At 51.6% G+C, this 20,822-nt stretch overlaps 1 protein-coding gene across 3 annotated transcripts in view; it reads left to right on the top strand.

Moving 5' to 3' along the window:
- The first annotated feature begins 14,091 nt into the window (after positions 1 to 14,091).
- PDZD4 (PDZ domain containing 4) overlaps positions 14,092 to 20,822 on the top strand; it is a 28,076-nt gene continuing 21,345 nt past the window's right edge. For all 3 annotated transcript variants that reach the window (XM_065900449.1, XM_065900450.1, XM_065900448.1), the window contains exon 1: positions 14,092 to 14,151. In XM_065900449.1, the coding sequence (XP_065756521.1) occupies positions 14,092 to 14,151 (60 nt within the window). The remainder of the gene's footprint in view (positions 14,152 to 20,822) is intronic.

Raw genomic sequence — 20,822 nt, 5'->3', positions numbered from 1 at the left:
CTGGTCATTCTCACAAGTCTGGAATGTTTCCCCCACTCCAGGGTCTGGGAGCGTCTTTTTGAATTGTAATCAAGGAAGACGCTGGCCCTGCAGACCTCCCAGCTTCCGTCTGACTTCATCCGACTGGACTCCAAATGGCAAAAGCTAGTGCGGGAGGTGGGGGGCGGGGCTGTTGTCTGCTACCCCTGTGGAGATGTTCCTTCTGTCTCCGCATCCTTCGGGCGGGGTGCCTGCGTTTGCACAGATCATTCTGTTTTCAGGCTTTTTACACTCGTTTTCTATCTTTTCTGCTTTTGTGGAGAGGTGTTCCAGGTTGGGAGATTTTGTTTTCAGTTATGTTTCTCCGACACACTTCGCAGCCAGGGAGAAAGGGCAACGTTTGCTTCAATGGAGATGTGTTCATTGAATATCCACATGGAGAAAAAAAGTCTTCTCACTGAACTTTTCCTCCGTTGTAACCACCAGGCAGGAAAGTGAAAGGTCATAAATGTACTGAGCCTTTCTCTTCCTGAGAGCAGGAGCTAGCCCGCCTCCACGAAAGTGCCTCCGTGCCCCAGGGACGGGAGCGAGGGCCTGGAAGTCTGTACAAACCTTGTTAGTCTCACCCTAGTATTCCGAGTCGTTTCTTTACTACCTGCCACCCAAGCCCAAACCCCTTTCTCTTGTCAATTCTTCACAAATGCAACATGCCTGTGTCTAAAAGGTAGAAAATCTTCCCGTTCTGGTCACTTCTTCGGGTCTTCATTCTCTAGTGAAGGCTCCCAGGTACATGTTAACATTTAATAGAATGTGTATGCTTGTCTCCTGTTAATGTGTCTTGTGTCAGTTTTATTCTCAGGCCCAGCCAGAGACCCAAAGATGGTAAAGAAGCATTTACCTTCCACATCCCTTTGGGTCACCACCCTTCCCAAGAACAGAGGTGCTTTTGCAAAGCCCTCCCCAGCAGCAGCAGGAAAGATGGGGGCTGAGGGGACTTCGAGAGAAGGTGGGACCCAAGGCAGCAAGGAGAGGAAGGGTCAATTGAAGATTGCCAAAGCGAGAGACTCCACAGCAGCCCCTCCCCCAGGAACTCACGAGGTGCATTTCCTCCAGGAAGGAATTGTGATCTGGCCCAGGGAATTTCCAACGGTCCCCTTACAATTGAAAAATTGTCAAGCCCTGATATGGATAAGCAAATGCCTCCACCCTCCAAAGGACTTGCATTTCAATACACTTAAGTTCTTAGAGGAGTGGAGAGTAGTCAAAGTGAGAGCACCCCCAACATCCCCTCCCCAGGAACTCCTGAGATGCATTTACTCCTGGAGGACTTCGCTTAAAACTTAAAAGTGCCCAAGACCCAGTCTGTAGAAGCAAATGCCCCGCCCGTAAAGGGACTTGCATCTCAATGCTGTGTCTTTTTAAAGGAAGAGAGTACTTTGGTCAGCTTCCTGGCATTGTTAAAAATAACAGTCTGGAAAACCAACCTGGACCTCGTGATTAGACCCTACGGAGCATCTTCAACCTGGAAGAGTCTTCTTCTTCTCTTTTAAGAAAAAAAAAAATCGTGACCACTGCCTGACAACATACACAAAAATCAATTTCAGTTGTACTGGAAATTAAAAATAAAAGGCAAGATAGCAAAACTTGTAGAAGACGACAGGAGAACATCTTTATGATCTCGGAGTTGGGAAAGATTTCTTAGGTGGGACACAAAAAGCACTAACCGTAGGAGAAGATATTGATAAATTAGTGTTTTCTGAGCTCTACCGGCACTGGGCCAATTTGCTATTCTTCAAGTCTTCCCTGCACCCTGCCCCTCCCCCCGCAGCGTGGCTTCTGCTCTCTCCTTTCTCTTGACCCCCATCTCCAAGCTCCTGCTTTAGGCAGGTAGGATTACTACGTCAGGATGAGCCCCTCACCTACAGAAGTGTATTTTGTTTCTGGTGTTTTCTGAGATTTTTCTGCCCCTTAGCTGCTTTTCTCCGCTCTTTACCCTTTAATTGCACGTATCCCCTGTGTGGCTTTGGTCCGCCTCCTCCCAATGTCCCCCAGGTCCTATAGCTCTTGCTGTAGTTAGGGACATAGGGTTACCATCACAGAGTCAGCTCCCTACTTGGACAGAGTGCGCTGGTCTATCTGGGACACGCCAGGGTGGGGCCGCCTCACTGTGGACTCTGCATGACGCGAATTCTAACTGCCTTGGGGCTGAGGAGATCTGTCTCTTAGTTTTGCTGAAAATGAAAGTTTGTTTTTTTTTTGGGGGGGGGTTCCATGCAACTTACTGCTTTTGTGACATCACCAGAAGAGTCAAAACGCTGTCTCACTGCCTTGCACTTTATAAAAAAATTTATTTTATTGAAGTATAGTTGATTTACAATGTTGCGTTAGTTTCTGCTGTACAGCAAGGTCACTCAGTTATACACATATATACCTTCTTTTTCATATTCTTTTCCATTATGGTTTATCACAGGATACTGACTATAGTTCCCTGTGCTCTACAGTAGGACCTTGTCACTTACCCATCCTATACGTACTAGTTTGCATCTGCTAATCCCAAACCTCCAATCCTTCCCTCCCCCGTCCCCGCTTCCCCTTGGCAACCACAGGTCTATGGCTGTGAGTCTGTTTCTGTTTCGTAGATAAGTTTGTGTCATATTTTAGATTCCACATATAAGTGATATCATGTGGCATTTGTCTTTTCCCTTCTGTCCTATCTCACTAGTATAAGATCTACCTTGTACTCTTTTTTTTTATTTTTTTTATTTTTTATTTTATTTTTTTTTTTTTGCAGTACGAGGGCCTCTTACTGTTGTGGTCTCTCCCGTTGCGGAGCACAGGCTCCGGACGCGCAGGCTCAGCGGCCATGGCTTGCGGGCCCAGCCGCTCCGCGGCATGTGGGATCCTCCCAGACCGGGGCACGAACCCGTGTCCCCTGCATCGGCAGGCGGACTCTCAACCACTGCGCCACCAGGGAAGCCCATCTTGTACTCTTTTTTAAAGGAATGAGCGTTGAATTTGACCAAATGCCTTATTAGCACCTACTGATGTGATTAAGCTGCTTCCTCTAATTTGCTGAGTAATGGTTTCTATGAAAAGACTTTCTCCTGTTGAACTGATCTCCGGTGGCCTCGGCCTGCAGCAGCTTGAAGCAGGGCTTCGGTTCCCGGCCAGAGATTGAGGTCAGGCAGCGGCAGTGAGAGAGCTGAACCCTAACCACCAGACCACCAGGGACCTGTGGCCGGTGACAAGGCCCTGGCCCGTCAGCCGTGTAGGAATGAATTTCCACATAGAGACGGAAAGTAGTGAAGCAAGTAACACGTTTATTAGGAGGGAAAAGAGTAGAGTACGTGTGGATAGACACATGGGCAGGCTCAGAGAGAGTCGCGCCCGCGTGGTGGTTTGAATCACTTTTATGGGGCATTTCTTCCGGGTTTCCTCTGGCCAGTCGTCTTGCTTTGCCTGGTTCTGAGTCCGTATTTGGTATAACTCAGGGTCCTCCCCTGTGTGCGTGTGCATCTCTTAGCCAAGATGGATTCTAGTGAAGAGGCCTATGGGTAGTTGACGGCACTTACTATGGGGTGGCACCCCCTCCCTTTTTGACCTCCAAGGAGCCTTTCTGAGCATGTGTAGTCGGGGAGGTCTCCTTGACTTTGGGAATGGGAATATGTGGCCTCTTATCTCTTACCTGGGCAGGGCCAGCCTCCTCCACCATCCTGTTTTTATGGAGTTTCTGCTATTATGGAGTTTCCGTCCACAGGGGAGAAACTTCAGACTGGGGCCCATCTATCTCCTGCTTCAGAACTACCTTTGTATTTCTGGACTAGATCCTACTTGGTCATACATAATATCTCGTTCTTTTGGTATATTGCTGGAATCTACTCGCTTATCTTTTTGGAATTTGCACTTGTCTTCAAAAGGTTTCGTTCTATACTCTCTTTACTAGGTTTATATATTTGGTTTATTGTTGGCTTTACGGAACAGCAAAGGTCAAGACTAGGTAATACACCCCTGAAGAAGATGAATGAGCAGGGGCTTGTCTAGCAAATAACAATTTTATTTATTTATTTATTTATTTGGCCACATCCCCTGGCATGTGGGACCTTAGTTCCCCCGACCAGGAATCGAGCCCACGCCCCCCTGCATTGGAAGCACGGAGTCTTAACCACTGGACCACCAGGGAAGTCCCCAGCAAATAACAATTTAAATGTCAAAAAGGAAACTTTAAAATTCTTATAAGAAAATATAGGCAAGTATCTTTTTGACCTTGGGGTACGGAAGGACTTCTTAAACCAGACATAAAAGGCATTAATCCTTAAAAAAATTTTTTCTGGGGTCTTCCCTGCTGGCGCAGTGGTTAAGAATCCACATGCCTCTAGAGACTGTCATACAGAGTGAAGTAAGTCAGAAAGAGAAAAACAAATACTGTATATTAACGCATATATATGGAACCTAGAAAAATGATACAGATGAACCAGTGTGCAGGGCAGAAATAGAGACACAGATGTAGAGCACAAATGTATGGACACAAAGGGGGAAAGTGGCGGGGGTGGGTGGGGGGATGAATTGGGAGATCGGGATTGGCATATACACACTGATATGTATAAAATGGTTAACTAATAAGAACCTCCTATATAAAAAAATAAATAAAGTAAAATTCAAAAATTCAAAAAAAAAGAATCTGCCTGCCAATGCAGGGGACACAGGTTTGAGCCCTGGTCTGGGAAGATCCCACATGCTGCGGAGCGACTAAGCCCGTGCGCCACAACTACTGAGCCCGCGTGCCACAACTACTGAAGCCCGCACGCCCTAGAGCCCGTGCTCCACAACAAGAGAAGCCACTGCAATGATAAGCCCGAGCACCGCAACGAAGAGTAGCCCCCGTTCGCCGCAACTAGGGAAAGCCCCTACACAGCAACAAAGACCCAACGCAGCCAAAAATAAATAAATAAATTCATAAAAAAAATTTTTTTTGGTAGATTTAACTACATTAGAATTGAGAACTTCTGTTTACCAAACACTCTTTCAAGAAAGTGAAAAGGCAGGCCACAGACTGAGAGAGAATATGTGTAATATTTGTAACTGACAAAGGATTAGTATCCGGAATATACAAACAATTCCTACAAATCAGTAAAAGCAAATGGAAAAAGAAAACAATACAAAAAAAAGGCAGAAGTCAAAACCAGGTGTAGCATAGAAGAGAAAATGCAAATGGCCAGGAAACCACGGAAGAAAATATTTGCCAAAGTGAGGACTCTAGCCTGGAAGACAGCCTCTCATATGACTCTGAGGAACTGTTCCAGAGAGGCATGGTTTTCAGCACAGTTTTAGAACTTGTCAGAACAAAGACCATCAAACAAGTCAAGGATACATTCCTTCAAGGTTTAGAAAAACAGACCGGCATGTCCACAGCGAGTCAGTATGGCCTTGGCACCTGGGAAGGGAGTCTTATCAAATCAAAGGAGTTCTAGGAGGGGAGGCATTTCATATTTTTATCCCTGACGTTCTTTACTTCTGGTCAATGCACCCTTTTCTTTAATAAAGCAGATGGGCAACGTATGTTCGATAGGCCACAAACAAGCTGTTTTAGTTAGCGTCAAATTCAAATGAACTCATGCATAAGCCAGAATGACTTCCTCAGACCTCACTATGTGAACATTTCTTCCATCATCAGTCATCAGGGAAATGCAAAATCATAGTGAGGGACCATTTCCACCCGCAAGTCCTGGCAAAAATGAAGTCTGAAAATACCAAGAGTTGAAGATGCAGATCCCAAAGGATCATTTCCACGTTGCTAGTGGGAGTGTACACTGGCAGGACCACCTTGGGAAACAACTAGGCCTCATCTGTTGGTTTGAATATGTCCACATATTCAAGAGAAACTTCCATACGCTGCACTAGGAGACTGCACACAACCCGCTGGTAGCAACTGAAATGCCCTTCAACAAGAGAATGGGTAGATAAATTAAGCGTTATTACCTATTGCTACCTATTACCTATAGCTACAAACAACATCATGGGAAAAAGTCTTAGTTATATAATGTTGAGGGGAGAAAAGCAAGTCACAGAAGACTACAGATGAGATCGTTTTTTGCATAAAGTTAAAAAATAAGCTAAACTGAAAGCATATATGATAAAACAAGGGGAAGCAACCCAAGCGTCCGTAGAGAGATAACTAGAGGAATAAATGTGGTCCATCCGTACGATGGAATACCATTCATCCATAGAGAGGAACGAAGTTCTGATACACACACTACAACATGGATGAAACTTGAGGACATTATGCTGAGTAAAGTAAGCCAGTCGTGGGACTTCCCTGGTGGCGCAGTGGTTGAGAGTCCGCCTGCCGATGCAGGGGACACGGGTTCGTGCCCCGGTCCGGGAAGATCCCACATGCCGCGGAGCGGCCGGGCCCGTGAGCCGTGGCCGCTGAGCCTGCGCGTCCGGAGCCTGTGCTCCGCAACGGGAGAGGCCACAGCGGTGAGAGGCCCGCGTACCACAAGAAAAAAATAAAAAGAATCTGCCTGCCAGTGCAGGGGACATGGATTCAGTCCCTGGGCTGGGAAGATCCCACATGCCACGGAGCAACTAAGCCCGTGTGCCACAACTACTGTAGTCCGCGCACCCTAGAGCCTGCACGCCACAACTACTGAAGCCTGCGCGCCTAGAGCCCGTGCCCTGCAACAAGAGAAGCCACCGCAATGAGAAGCCCACGCGCAGCAACGAAGACCCAATGCAGCCAAAAATAATAAATTAAAAAAAAATACTAATAAACTAACAAATGTTATACAATCCCACTTATATGAAATATCTCGAATGGACAAGTTCATACAGACAGAAAGTAGATAGAAGTTACCAGGGGCTCAGGGACAGGAAGGGGGAACTATTGCTTAATGGGTACAAAGTTTCTGTTTGAGGTGATTGAAGGGTTTTGGAGACATGGTGATGGTTGAACTCCGTGAGTGTAATCAATGCCCCTGAATTGTACTTAAAAGTGGTTAAAATGGCAAATTCTGTGTTATACATATTTTTTCCCAATTTTAAAAAGCAAGAGAATGATAAATCCAGCTGTGGCCTATTGGTCACTGTGGGGCATGGGGGAGGGGGGGTCAGGATGGTGTACGTAAGTTACTGGTAATGGTCCTGTGTCAGGGTTGGGTGTTGGCTTAGTCGGTGTTAACGAGCTTATTTTTAAAATAAACAAAATGAAAGTGGGCCTCGAGTGGACAAATTTGGTGGACAGTGAGTAATCCAATTCTGTGCATCTGAATTAAAAAAACAAAACAACAGAACAAAACTAGAAAAGCAAATACCTATGTTCCCATGAGCCAGGACATGTTCTCATATAGAACGTGAGAAGCCCCCTGGGCCCACCATCTGCTTCCTCCATGTCATCAACAGGGCTTTCAGTTTTGCAAAATGGAATAGCAGAGATAGTCCCTTACAACTACTACTGTCAACTGATCTTTGGCAACGAGCAAAGGCAATTCAATGGAGAATGGATAATCTTTTCAACAAATGGCGCTGGAACAACTGGACGTCCACATGCCAAAAAATGAATCTAGACACAGACCTTATACGTTTCACAAAAATTAACTCAAAATGAATCGTAGACCTAAACATGAAATGTAACTATAAAATCCTAGAAGATGATAACCTAGAGGAACATCTAGGTGACCTTGCGTTTGGTGATGACTTCTTTGGCTTACAACACCAAAGATACGAGCAGTGGAAAATAGAGTGGCAAACTCAAAGAATTAGGAGAGTAATCTCTTCATTCTAGGATGACAGGCAACAAAGAGTCCAGACTCTCCAGAGGTGAGAAGCTGGACAGTTTCCCGGTTGTGGTCTGGCCTCTGCTTCCCTGGGAGCTCCCTTCTGGGGATGCCAGTGGGCAAGGTCATGAGTGACTACTGGGAAACAGGGCTTCCCAGTTGGGCATATGGCAGGGCTGGGGTGAAGACCAGGCAGGGACCGTACATCCACTGGAAAAATAGGAGATTGGCTTCCTGACCCCTTTGCAGCAATCAGGGGTGAGTTGGAGTGCAAACTTTCTGTGGGGTGACATGGTGTCCACAGCAGGACCAAGCTTCAGGGCATCGAGGGAAAGAAACACAGAGTCACAGGATAGGACCAGTCCAGATAAGAAACCTGGGCTGGCTCACCTTGGTATTTGGTCCTCAGGTTAAGGAATGCTGCAATGGCCATGGAGATTATGGTGGTGACTGCCCTCACCATGTCTGTCTCTTGAGCCGGCTGTTCTGTTCCAGCCTGGCTGCCTGCCGTACCTGTTGCCCTCCTGCCATGCTGGGGCACCCCTCCACACTCGTCCTCATTGCCGGATTGCTGAGCTCAGATCAAAGCAGCTGCTCCTCGATCAATCGACTGTCTCCGATCTTCCTCTCCCACACTCTCACAGGGTTTTTCATATTAGGGCTTTTTGATCGCAGGAAGAAGCTGACTCTAACTTGAGCAAGAAAAGGGATTTATTCGGCATGATGCTGGGTAGATCACTGAATTGGTAGAATGTCTATAAGCAGGTCTTGAGATGCACAGGTGTCACTTGTTTTGAGAGTGGTCCAGAGCAAGAAAGGGCCGTGCAGAAGATCTGGGCTGCAGTGCAAGACGCTAGGCCACTAGGGCTATAAGATGCAGCCAGTCTAAAGGCTCAAGGGGATCTGTCCATGGTAGATAATGATGCTGGGGGGAGTCTGTGGGAAGCCTCTGTGGAAGGATCCCAGTACAGACCCATAGAGGTCTGGAGCAAGGCCATATCTTCTGTGGCAGAGCTACTCGCCACTCAAAAAAGCAGCTGCTGGGACTTCCCTAGTGGCGCAGTGGTTCAGAATCTGCCTGCCAACGCAGGGGACACGGGTTCGAGCCCTGGTCTGGGAAGATCCCACATGCCGTGGAGCAACGAAGCCCGTGAGCCACAACTACTGAGCCCATGTGCTGCAACTACTGAAGCCAGCGCGCCTGGAGCCCGTGCTCTGCAACAAGAGAAGCCACCGCAATGGGAAGCCCTTGCACCACAACGAAGAGTAGCCCCCGCTCACTGCAACTAGAGAAAGCCCGTTTGCAGCAACGAAGACCCGATGCAGCCAAAAAAAAGAAGGTGCTGTCATGCTACTGGGCCGTGGTCCAGACTTAGAGCCTCATGCCAGGTTATCAAGTGCCTGTGTAACCAGAGCCGCCCATCACGAGCTGAGTATTGGCAGACCCACTGAGCCCTGTGGCCTGGCAGACACAGCAGCGATCCAATGGAGATGGCACCTTCCAGACCAGGCCCAACTGGGGCCCAAGGCTACATGGGTCAGGTACACGGACAGGTAGTCAAGACCCCACGTGTCACCTGCCTCCATCACACTCTGTACTCTTCCTCAGCTCACACCTGTGGGCTCATGGGCGGAGGTTCCCTGTGACTAACCCATGCGGGGGAAGCACTCAGACCCGGCTCATAGATGGGTCACCGCATTATGTTGGTACTAATAAAAATGGATTGCTGTGTCACTATGGTCCCATTCAGGTGGCCCTCGGGGACGGTGGTGAGGGAAACCCCCCCAGTGAGCGATACACTTGGCCGTCCACTTGGTAGAGAGAGCTATGGCCTGAATTAAAGGTGTCCATGGAAAACAACTTAACTGATTGGTCAGGGACCCAGAGGGAGTAAGATTGGGTCGGTAGAAAGGGTTCTGCACCCAATTCCGAGGGGTGGGGGTGGGGTTTACCCCAGCACCAAGCAATTCTTGCACACCAGCTGGTGTCCTATAATCCAACTCAATTCCGACGCTGTCTCCCTGGAGATAGCATCAGACCCCACAGGTTAAGGGCTCAGTCCCACGAGACTATGAGACTGCGCTCCCCCACCCCCCACTTCAGATGCCAACTGCAAGCCCAGGTTGTCAACTGTGCTTCTGACTGACCAGCTATAGATGGGAGCTTCCCATGACCCCCTCTGAGGGTTCAATTAATTTGGTTGAGCAGCTCACAGGACTCAGAGAAACACTTTACTTACTAGATCACTGACTTATCATAAAAGGATATAACTGAGGAACAGCCAGATGGAAGAGATGCACAGGGCGAGGCATGAGGAAAGGGCCCGGAGCTTCCACGCCCTCACCAGGGGCCACTCTCCCAGCCACTTCCATGTGTTCACCAACCCAGAAGTTCTCTGAACCCAGTCCTGGTGGGTTTTCATGGAGGCTTCATCACACAGGCACGATTGATGAAATCACTGGCCATTGGCCATTGAATCGACCTGCAGCCCCTCTCCCCTCCCCAGAGGCAGATGGGGGGAGAAAGTGAAAATCCCAACCCTCTAATCACCTGGTTGGTTCCCCTGGCAACCAGCCCCCATCCTCAGGTGGGGTCCCAAAGTCACCTCATTCACTTAATAAAGACACTTTTATAGCTCTCATCACTTAGGAAATTCCAAGGGTTTTAGGAGCTCTGTGCCAGAAACAGGGACAAATACCAAGTATATATATTTCTTATCATAAATCACAGTATCACAGTCAAAGACTAGATGATTTGGAGAAGAGCGTGGGAGCTAGCTAGCACACCGAAAGGGGTGCGTGGGAAAAGGGTGTGGGTCCTGTGTCTCTGCCTTGCGGAGGTCAGCTGGCCTTTCTCCGTGGTGCCCTGGACCCGTGAAGGCAGTGGCTGTAGTGGAAAGGCTGGAGGTTCTGCAAAGGCCCAAGAGCTAGGGTTTCCTCTCACGGAGGAGGCTGATCCTGATTCTGCCACCACTGAGTGCCCAACCCGCCGGCGCAGTGACCTCAGCCCTCAATGTGATGCCATTCCTCCAGGGGACCATCCAGCCGTTTGGAGGCAGGGTGATTACACTGGGCTCCTTCCACCTTGGAAGGGGCGATAATTGGTTGTACTCCAGATATGGACTGGCCTTCCTGTGCATAGCGTGTCTGCCAGCAATCTGAGGGCTTACATAGTATGCCACGTAACAGTGCTTCGGAGTAAGGGACTCTTCTTCCAAGAAAGGAGGTGTGACAATAGGCACACGACCATGGGAGTCAGTGGTCTTGCTCTGCAAAGACGCCAGCTCGGGGAATACACCCTGTGGGGCTGTGGAGTGTTACTTCATAATGTAACGAATGCACTGAGTTAATAGTTAATACGTGGTGCTGTGGTGCTGTGTCCCCAGTGGATAGAATCCATGGTGCTGTGAACCAAGGAATGAGAGTAGCGTTGGCTGCTCTCCCATTGCTTCCCAGTGAGCCATCTGGGGAATCTGTGCTCCCCATTTCTGAGATCTTAGGCCCTCCTGAACCAGCGGTCCTGGTTTCTGGGGTGGCGGGTACTGCTTCCATCAGGGCTCATGGTAAGGGCTCTGCAGAACTTGAAATGAAACCTGCCCTGCCAATACATCACGAGCTAGAGTTGCTGCTCTCCAAGGACAGCAAGAAGTATGTCCGTGACACACGGATTCGCTAGTGTGTCTCTCGGTGTTTGTAAACAGGCGATTGCACGCTGGTGGCCTGACAAGGGGAAAGCAATGAAACGCGCTGACCTGTGGTGGATAAAGATGTGGTTCAGTCCTCCATGAAAATCACCTCGACCCGTGGAGAGGCCTTCTGAGGGCGAGGGAAATCTAGAATGGGTGATGGAGGAGGGTACGGTCAATGGCAAAATGTCCACAAAGCCCTCCCGCGTGGTCTACACAGACACTCACGCTCCTATCCAGTGTGACTTTGTCGTTCCTCCCACCAAGAGGCGGAGTCCATTTCTGCAGGCTCGGAATCTGGACTTGCTGATGTGTAGAGGGTAGAATTACGTCCTCCAGAAGTTCAAGTTCCAGTCCCTGGTACCTGTGAATGTGACCTTATTTGGATTTACAGTTTTTGCAGATGTAACCAATTTAAGAGGAGGTCATGCTGGATTTGGGTGGGCCCTAAGTCCAATGACTGGTGTCTTCTCTCTCTCTTTTTTTTTTTTTGCCACGCAGCATGGCTTCCCACGGCAGTGAAAGCACGGAGTCCTAACCACTGGACCGCCAGGGAACTCCCTGGTGTCCTTGTAAGGAAGAAGGAAAGTTGGACCCAGACACAGAGTAGACACATGGGGAAGAAGGTCATATGAAGATGAAGGGAAAAATTGGAGCGATACAGCTACAAGTCAAGGAACACAAAAGATGGCTAAGAGCCGCCAAACAGCTCAGCACAGGCAAAGGACCCTCCCCTAGAGCCTTCAGAGGGAGCATGGCCCTGCCAGCACCTTAATTTTGGATTTGGAGCCTCTAGAACTATGAAGAGAATACGTCTCTGTTGTTTTAAGCCACCGGGCTCGTGGTCTTTTGTGGCGTGGCAGTCTCCTCTTTGGGTCCGGGGCAGACAATTCTACCCAGCCCTCCCCTAGCAGAGTCAAGTCCTAGCAGCCTCAAGTGCCGACCAACTTGATAATGTACCCTTAGAATGGCTCTCATTCCCCTGAGACCACTTTCTGACATATGCAACCTGCACACCAGCCCTTGTCTTGTCTCAAGGTCTGCTTTTTGGAACACCCACATTCCTTTTCCAGACTCCAGGCAGGCCCACCGTTCCTGATTCCTGTTCTCTAAACCAGGAGTCAGGGAGGAATGATAGGCTTTGGAGGGGCCTTCGGCCCTGTGTGGTTAATGATTCTATCACTTGCCAAAGCCTGGAAATGAAGCATGCAACAATTTAATCAAGTGATCTGCAGCCAGAGGGCTTGGGCTCTGCAGCTCTTCCTGGCACCCCATGGGAACCCAGCCCTCAATCCGATGCTGCTCCCCAGGCTGTCCCTCTCCAGGCTTGCCCAAGAAGAGAGAGCCAGGACAGGTTGCGGGAGAGAAGAGGGAGATGGAGGGAACGTTAAAGCGGTGTGCCTGAGCGCAGGCTGTGGCTGAGAGAGACACAGGTAGGCAGCGGACCCGGGGGCCCAGTCCTGCACGCCAGGGCCCCAGGGCATCCCAAGGCCCTTAGTCGTCTCTCCCCAGGACCCACCCCACCTCATGCTTTTTTCTTTTTCTCCTTCTTATTAAAAACATTTGTTTCTTTGTAAATTTTAACAAAGGTGTCCATTTCAACGACAACGAGAGAACGGCTAAGTTGAAGGAGAGAAGCACTCGTTAAAGGGCAACCTGAGGGAGGGCTAGAGGCATTCGGGATGCGGCGCGGAGGAACTGGGAAAGGGTCTGAAATCGCGCCCCCCTCCCGAGGCCCTGAGCTCTCTGGGGGATACCGGGAGGCGCTCCTCCAAACAGGATCCCCGTCTCCCGGGCTGGCACAGGGCGGGCGGCACAAACTGGGCCGGGTGCTCGGAGACGGACGCCGGGGATCGCGGGGAACCAGGGACCCACTCCACCCCCGTCAAGGCCCCGCCCCCAGCTTCCCGCGCCAGCTCCCGCGGCCTCCAGCCGCTCGCTCTCCCACCCAGCCCAGCTCCACTCTCCCGCGCGCTTGCGCCCGGTCCCCGCGCCCCTCCCCCGCCGCCGCCGCCGCGGGCGCGCGCGCTGTGCCCGTCGTCCCGGGCGGGAGCTGGAGACCGCGGGGTCGGCCGCGGGCCCGAGAGCAGGCGCCGGGAGCGCGGCCGGGCGAGGCGGGAGCGCGGGCGCGGGCCTGGGCCGCGGGCGGGGGCCGCAGCCGCGCCGCCGCCCCCCAGTCGGCTGGCCGGGCCGCGGCGCCAAGCGCGAGGGCCGGGCTCCCGGGGCTGGTGGCCATGGGCGGGAGCCGGAGGCGGCAGCGGCAGCGGCAGCGGCAGCGGCAGCGGCGGGCCCCGCGGGCGGGGAGGCGCGCGGCCTACGGCCCCTGACGGTCCCCAGTGGCCTGGCGCGCCCCCGCGCCTCCTGGGGGGCCGTAGCCAAGCAACGCCCGGCGCGCCCGCCCATCCCCCGCTGCCCTTTTTTTCCTGGCCGGGTGCAAGGGAGCATGCCCGCGCCTGGCCTCAGCCAGCTAAGAGTTAACCCGAGGGGCGTGGAGCTGCCCCCCCCTCGGGGGCGTGCCCCCCTCCCCCGCTAGGCGGCCCGCCCCCCGCGCTAGGGTATGGCCCCCGGCCCTGGGCCGGGACCCGAGGTCCTGCGCACGGGCCAGTGAAAGGCGTTTTCCCGTTCCCGCCCTCCTTCCCTCGCCGGCTAGCACCATGGGATGTAATATGTGCGTGGTCCAGAAACCGGAGGAGCAGTACAAAGTGATGCTTCAGGTAGGGCGGCTGGGCGGCTGGGGCGAGGGGCGTGGGCGACACCTGGGGAAGAGCTGGCCCGCGGGGAGGGCCGGGTGGAGGGGCACGAGGGCTCGACGAGGAAGACGTAGGGAGCCATCCTCGCCCTCGGTTTCTGGGGCCGCTGGGTGTAGGTGCTCCGTGGGAACCAGGCAAAGATGGGGGGTCCCTGCGCGGGGGTAGGGGTGCGGGGCGCATCCCTGGCTCGCCCGGAGTACATTGATTGGGACGCGAGCCCTGGGTCCAGATCGACCCGGGTCGGGAAGTTGGGCTCGGCCCAGGTCCTGTGCGCATACATCCCGGGCCCGGGAGCCGGGAAACGCGTTGCTGCCGGCGCCGGCGCGGGATGGGGGTTGCATAGCAACGGCCTCCGTTCCCCGCACTCGCTAGCCCCGGTGGACCCAGGGCGGGGGAGGGAGCAGAGCGCCCGCGGCGCGGTGGGGCGGGGCAAATCCAGGTCCCCGTGGGCCAGGGGTACTGGAGCGCGCGGGCCGCCCCGGGACCCCGCCGCCGCCTGGCCAGGATCGGGCATCTACCCCCGCACGCGCTCTCCGCTCCGGCCCTGCCCAGACAAACGGTGGGCTCCCAGCCCTTGGGAGCCTCGGGTGAGTGGCTGTCGCCGGGTCTGCCAGAAGGGCAGTCTTCGGGAGTCGGTGACCGGCCTGCCCTAGGCCCCGCAGGGCCTTCGGGTCTTGGGCGGTGGGGGGCGTGTACCGGGCAGTGATCGGCGGGGAGGGAGGGGAGACTCCAGGTCGCGCTCTCGGACCCGGAGCTCGGCTTCCTTGCCTGTGCGTGGCGTGACTTCGTGAGTGCGTGCCTGTGCCCCGTCTGTGTGTTCGCGGAGGCTTCTCCGGCCCTGCGTGTGTGTACTTTCTGTGTGCGCTCTGAGAGCTGTCTAGAGAAATGTCCCGGATGGCGTGGTCTGAGACGCCCCCAGGGCTCTGTGGAGGGAGTTCAAGGTTAGAGGGAGTCTGGACCCAGGGGCAGACCGGGCGCAGACAGGTATACGTTTCTGCTCTGGGTTTATTGGTCCGGACTGGGGAGCAAGTGCAGGTCGGAGAGGTGTTGGCTGGGGGAATGGGGTCTCCTTAGAAGAAAAGGGGGGACCCCTACAGGTATCGGCCGGGGCGCGGTGGGGATTGGGGAGCCCGCGGGAGTGCTGCATTCGTGCAGGGAGCCTCTGGCCCTCCTGGGCGGGAGGGGAGGGGGGCAGGACGGGAATCTTGCCTAGCCTGGCGGCGCTCCTCTTCCGCGCTCTCGGGCCGCTCTCCCGGGACACGCGGGCCCTCTGCTTTCCCCGCTCTCGGCCCTCCGCCTTCTTTCTGATATTCTCTCCGCCACCCCCACCCCGCCTCGTGCTTCCTCCCATCTCTCGTTCCAGCTGTTTGGAAATCTTGCCCGGCCATTGCCGTTCGCCCTCGTGGGATCAGGTTCGGGAATGGCCCAGGCTGGACCCCGAGCAGTCCCGTGGAATCCCAGTAGTGGCACCAGGGCTCCCGGCGGGAGGTGGGCTGCACTGGTTGGTTGATGAGGCCGTGGGATCCCGTCCTCACTGCTTCCTTTCTTGGGATCATTCTATCAAATGGCAAAAGGCGAATCTTAACTTCCTCCCAGAGGGATTGATGTAGTGCTTCGTTAAAGGCCAGTCCCTTGCGGATGTGTGGAAAGTGGAGGGCAACCTGCGCTGCGCTGCAGGCCCGAGATGAGCCGTGGTTGGGAGGCGACGCTGCTGTGACCCTTCGGGTTCCCCATGGGCAGCGGCAGGGAGGCTGCCACAGGTCGGGCTGGGACGGCCTTCAGGGAGTCTTCATGTCGCAGGAAGGCTTGAGGTGAACCTGGGCTGGAAGGTCGCAGTCCAGGCTTTTCTCCTGGAGAGAGAACCCCAAGCCCTGGGCAAGTAGCTCCAGGAGGAGGGCGGCCTCAGGCCAGCCGCCTCTGCTTTCCTCATCTGCAGCGCTCACTCACCAGTCCCTGGGGCTGCTGCTCCCTTTTAAAGCTCCTGCAGAAGTTTGGACAGAATCCGAGACTGGATGCAGTTTTATTTTATTTTACCTTTTAAATTTATCTTTTTAAGTTAATTTTTGTTGGAGTATAGTTGATTTACAACGTTGTGTTAGTTTCAGGTGTACAGCAAAGTGAATCAGTTATACATATATCCACTCTTTTTTAGATTCTATTCCCATATAGGTCGTTACAGAGTATTGAGTAGAGTTTCCTGTGCTATACAGTATGGATGCAGTCTTAAAAAAGGAACTATCCTTCAAAATTAAGGGAAGACGAAAGAGAATTGAATTTAAAAAAATCTGGAGAGCAGGGAAAACCATTAACTATCCCAGATGACTCTGGGTCTGGGGGCCGGCGTCCCAGGCGCAGCAGGGAGCTTCTCCTGGTCCCAGCCTCTTCTCAGAGGGGAGGGAAGCTTTTGTCCCAGAACACCAGTCAGTTTCCAGGACCCCTTGCCGGCCCCCCCCTTAAACTCCGGTGCTTCACAGCTTCAGAGAGGCTTCTCCATGGTTTGTCCACACACCCACCTGTGGCCTCTGCACCTCGCCAACATAAGGAACCCCCCCCCCCGCCCCAGGATACAGTTCAGCCCAGAGAAATGCACAAGTACACCTACACCACTTGCCATGTGGCTTCATTTTGCTGGGGCGCCCTGGGGCCCCTTCCTAGATCCCCGGAGGTCTCTGACACCCAGGCTAAGAAGTGCCAAGTGTCTTCTTCTAGCCTTGAGTTCCGGACCCTTTTCTCCGGATAGTTCACAGGCATTAAAAAAAATAAACTTTATTGAGATATAATTCACATACCCGTGCAGAACACACGATCGGGTGGGTTTTAGTATATTCAGAGAGTTGTGCCATCATCACCACTATCGAATTCCAGAACATTTTCGTCACCTTGAAAAGAAACCCCGTACCCATTAGCAGTCACATTTCCCCCGACACCTCCTAGGCCCTGGCAACCACCAATCTACTTGTCTTTATGGACTTGCCTGTTCCAGACATTTCATCTCAATGAAACCATACGATGTGCGACCTTTTGTTGTCCGACTTCTTTCCTTTATCGTGGTTTTTTTTTTTTTTGCGGTACGCGGGCCCCTCACTGCTGTGGCCTCCCCCGTCGCGGAGCACAGGCTCCGGACGCGCAGGCTCAGCGGCCACGGCTCACGGGCCCAGCCGCTCCGCGGCACGTGGGATCTTCCCGGACCGGGGCACGAACCCGCGTCCCCTGCATCGGCAGGCGGACTCTCAACCACTGCGCCACCAGGGAAGCCCCTATCGTGTTTTTAAGGTTCATCCATGTTGTAGCATGTATCAGTACTAAATTTCTTTTTATTACTGAGTAATTTTCCTTTGTACGGCTATACCACGTAATATTTATCTATTCATCCATTGATGGACATTTGACTTATCTCCACCTTTTGCTGCTGTGAACGTGAGTGTACAAATATCTGTTTGAGTCCCTGCTTTCAATTCTTTTGTGTATATACCCAGAAATGGAATCGCTGGATCATATGGTAATTGTGTTTAGTATTTTGAGGAGCTGTCTGTTTTCCACAAGGACTGCACAGTTTTACGTTTTCCGTTCCCACCAGCAGTGTATGAGGGTTCCGTTTCTCCACACCCTCCCCACACACGTTCTTTATTAGAGCCATCCTACTGGGTTTGAGGGGACACCATATGCATTTCCTGATGAGCATCTTATCCCGTGCTGTTGGCTATTTGCGTATCTTTTCTGGAGAAATGTCTGTCTTTATGGCTGTAACACATTGCTTTTACTAGAGCTTTGTAAGTAACTTTTGAATTGTGGGTCTTCCAACTTTGTGCTATTCAAGGTCGTTTTGTCTTTTCTGAGTCACTTGAGTTTCCCTGTGAATTGTAGGATCAGCTCGTCAATTTCAGAAAAACCCGCTGTGATTTTTGTACGAATTGCATTGAATTTGTATTGAATATTGCGTTGAATCTGGGAGAGTATTACCCATGAACATGCGACGCCTTTTTATTTGAATTTTCAATTTCCTTGCCGCGTCGCTTGTGGGATCTTAGTTCCCCAGCCAGGGATTGACCGGGGATTGAACTCCGGCCCTCTGCAGTGAGAGCGCAGAGTCTTAACCACAGGACCGCCGGGGAATTCCCTGAGTCTTCAATTTCCTTCGCCCATGTTAAATTTAACACTCTATTCTTTATGATGCTATTGTAAGTAGAATCGTTTTCTTAATTTCCTTTTCATTTTTCTCATTGCCACTGTATAGAAATACAGTCGCTTTTGTTATATTGGTCTTATATCTTACAACCTTACTAAACTCATTTATTAGCTCGAATAGTTGTTTTGAGTGGATTCTTCAGGATTTCCTATATATAAATAGAGGATAGTTTTACTTCCTTTCCAATCTGGATAGCTCTCATTTCTTTTTTTGAATTTTATTCTATTTTTTTATACAGCAGGTTCTTATTAGTTATCCATTTTATACATATTAGTGTATATATGTCAATCCCAATCTCCCAATTCATCACACCACTACCCCCCTCCCCACACCACTTTCCCCTCTTGGTGTCCATACGTTTGTACTCTACATCTGTGTCTCTATTTCTGCCCTGCAAACTGGCTCATCTGTACCATTTTTCTAGGTTCCACATATGTGCGTTAATACACGATTTTTGTTTCTCTCTTTCTGACTTCCTTCACTCTGTGACAGTCTCTAGATCCAACCACGTCTCTACAAATGACCCAATTTCGTTCCTTTTTATGGCCGAGTAATATTCCATCGTGCACACCTCTCATTTCCTTTTCTTGCCTATTTGCTCTGGCTAGCACCTCCAGTACAATGTTGAATAGAAGTGGTGAGAGTAGGTATCCTTGTCTTGTTGCTGATCTAAGAAGCTTCCAGTCTTTCACCCCTGAGTATGAAGTGAGCTGTGGTTTGTCATACATGCTCCTTATCAGCTTGAGGAAGTTCCCTTCTATTCCTAGTTTGAGTGTTTTTATCATGAAGTGTTGTTAGGTTTTGTCAAATGCTTTTTCTGTGGCTCTTGAGATGATCCTGTGGTTTTTGGGCCCTTGATTCTACTGACGTGGTCTGTCACGGGCACTTTAAGTGAGGCATGTCAGAACCGCAGCTCCATTTCTGTTATCCCAGTCTAGTCCTCCAAGGATACTTAACCAAGTGTGGGCGCTGGGGGCATGGGGGGGGCACAGGGAGAGCTTGAAAAATCTGGAAATGACCCTGAGTGGGGGAGGGTCATGCATGTTGTTAGGAAGAGGAAGAAGCCAGGTCATAAAGGGCAGAAAGGGAGGTAGCCTGGTCACCTAACACTGAGACACAAAAGCACGTTCCGAGAGCCTTTCCCGTTGTCCCTGCTTGCCGGGCCTTGTGTCCTTCTCTCTGACACCATGACCCCCATGGTGTGGATCTGTCTGAGCCATTGATAGAAAAATTCTAGAAAATGCAAACTCATCTGTAGTGACAGAAAGTATTTGCAGGGATGGGTGGAAGGGAGGGAGCACAGACAGGAGCACGAGGACGCTTTTGGGGATGACGGAAATGGTCACTATCTTGATTGTGGTGATGGCTTCACAGATGTATATGTACACCTTATATCGAAACTTTTCAAACTGTACGCTGTAAATATGCGCAGTTGATCATATGGCAACGATACCCCAGTAAAGCTTTGAAAACAAGAAACACGTGTACACCTACCAAAGGGAGAAAAGCACGTGAGAGCACTTAGCCCACCGGGAGCCCCTGGTAGGGCTGAGTGGGTCTTTCTTTCCTTCTGCTTCAGGATCCCTGCCAGGGAAGACAGTGTGGTGTGGGGATACTCAACGGCTCACTGGCTCAGTGCCTCAGTTTCTTCACCTGCTCTATGGGAATAAAGAGCGCCTGCCTCCCGGCATCATTGCCATTGGGAAATCAGCGGCACTGGGTCCCCTGGGATCTTATTTGGGTGGGGGTGGAGTTGCTGCCATCAGGCCATTTGGTCAGGCGTTAAGGCGTGGGAATTGGATGGAGAAGGCATTCCTCATGAACATGTCACAATTAATGTCCAGTGACAGAAGAATGTCCAATATTATTTTGAGGGTTTTTCTAGTAAGAAAGAAGGGGGAGAAAGACAGAGGCGCCGTGAGTTGTGAAGTGTAACGTGTAAGATTACTTAGGCGATGGACACGTGCCAAGGTGGAGGCACATTTGGTCCTTTTGCACGTGAGCCAAGTCAAAAGAAGAAAGATTGAGGAGCTGGGGCTCAGAGCTGGCTTTGGGTGTGACAGGCGTCTCCCCTCTTTGTCGTGCAATCTGTCTCTTCCTCATGCTTGCTTTGAGCAGTGGAAATGAAAAGCACTCCATAAGGGATATCATTTTGATTACTGCGAGACGGGGAGCTTGCTTTGGGGCAGCCAGGTTAGCGCAGAGGTAGGTGGGTGGGAGGACGTTTTCCATCATCATCCAAGGTGCCTGGGAAGCTGTGAGCACACACCCAAACACTGATCTTTTTTTTTTTTTTTTTTTTTTTTTGCGGTACGCGGGCCTCTCAGTGCTGTGGCCTCTCCCGTTGCGGAGCACAGGCTCCGGACGCGCAGGCTCAGCGGCCACGGCTCACGGGCCCAGCCGCTCCGCGGCATGTGGGATCTTCCCGGACCGGGGCACGAACCCCGTG

Source organism: Phocoena phocoena, chromosome X (assembly GCF_963924675.1).
Source record: "Phocoena phocoena chromosome X, mPhoPho1.1, whole genome shotgun sequence".
In the NCBI taxonomy this organism is placed as follows: Eukaryota; Metazoa; Chordata; class Mammalia; order Artiodactyla; family Phocoenidae; genus Phocoena; species Phocoena phocoena.
This window is presented reverse-complemented; position numbering and strand designations above follow the sequence as displayed.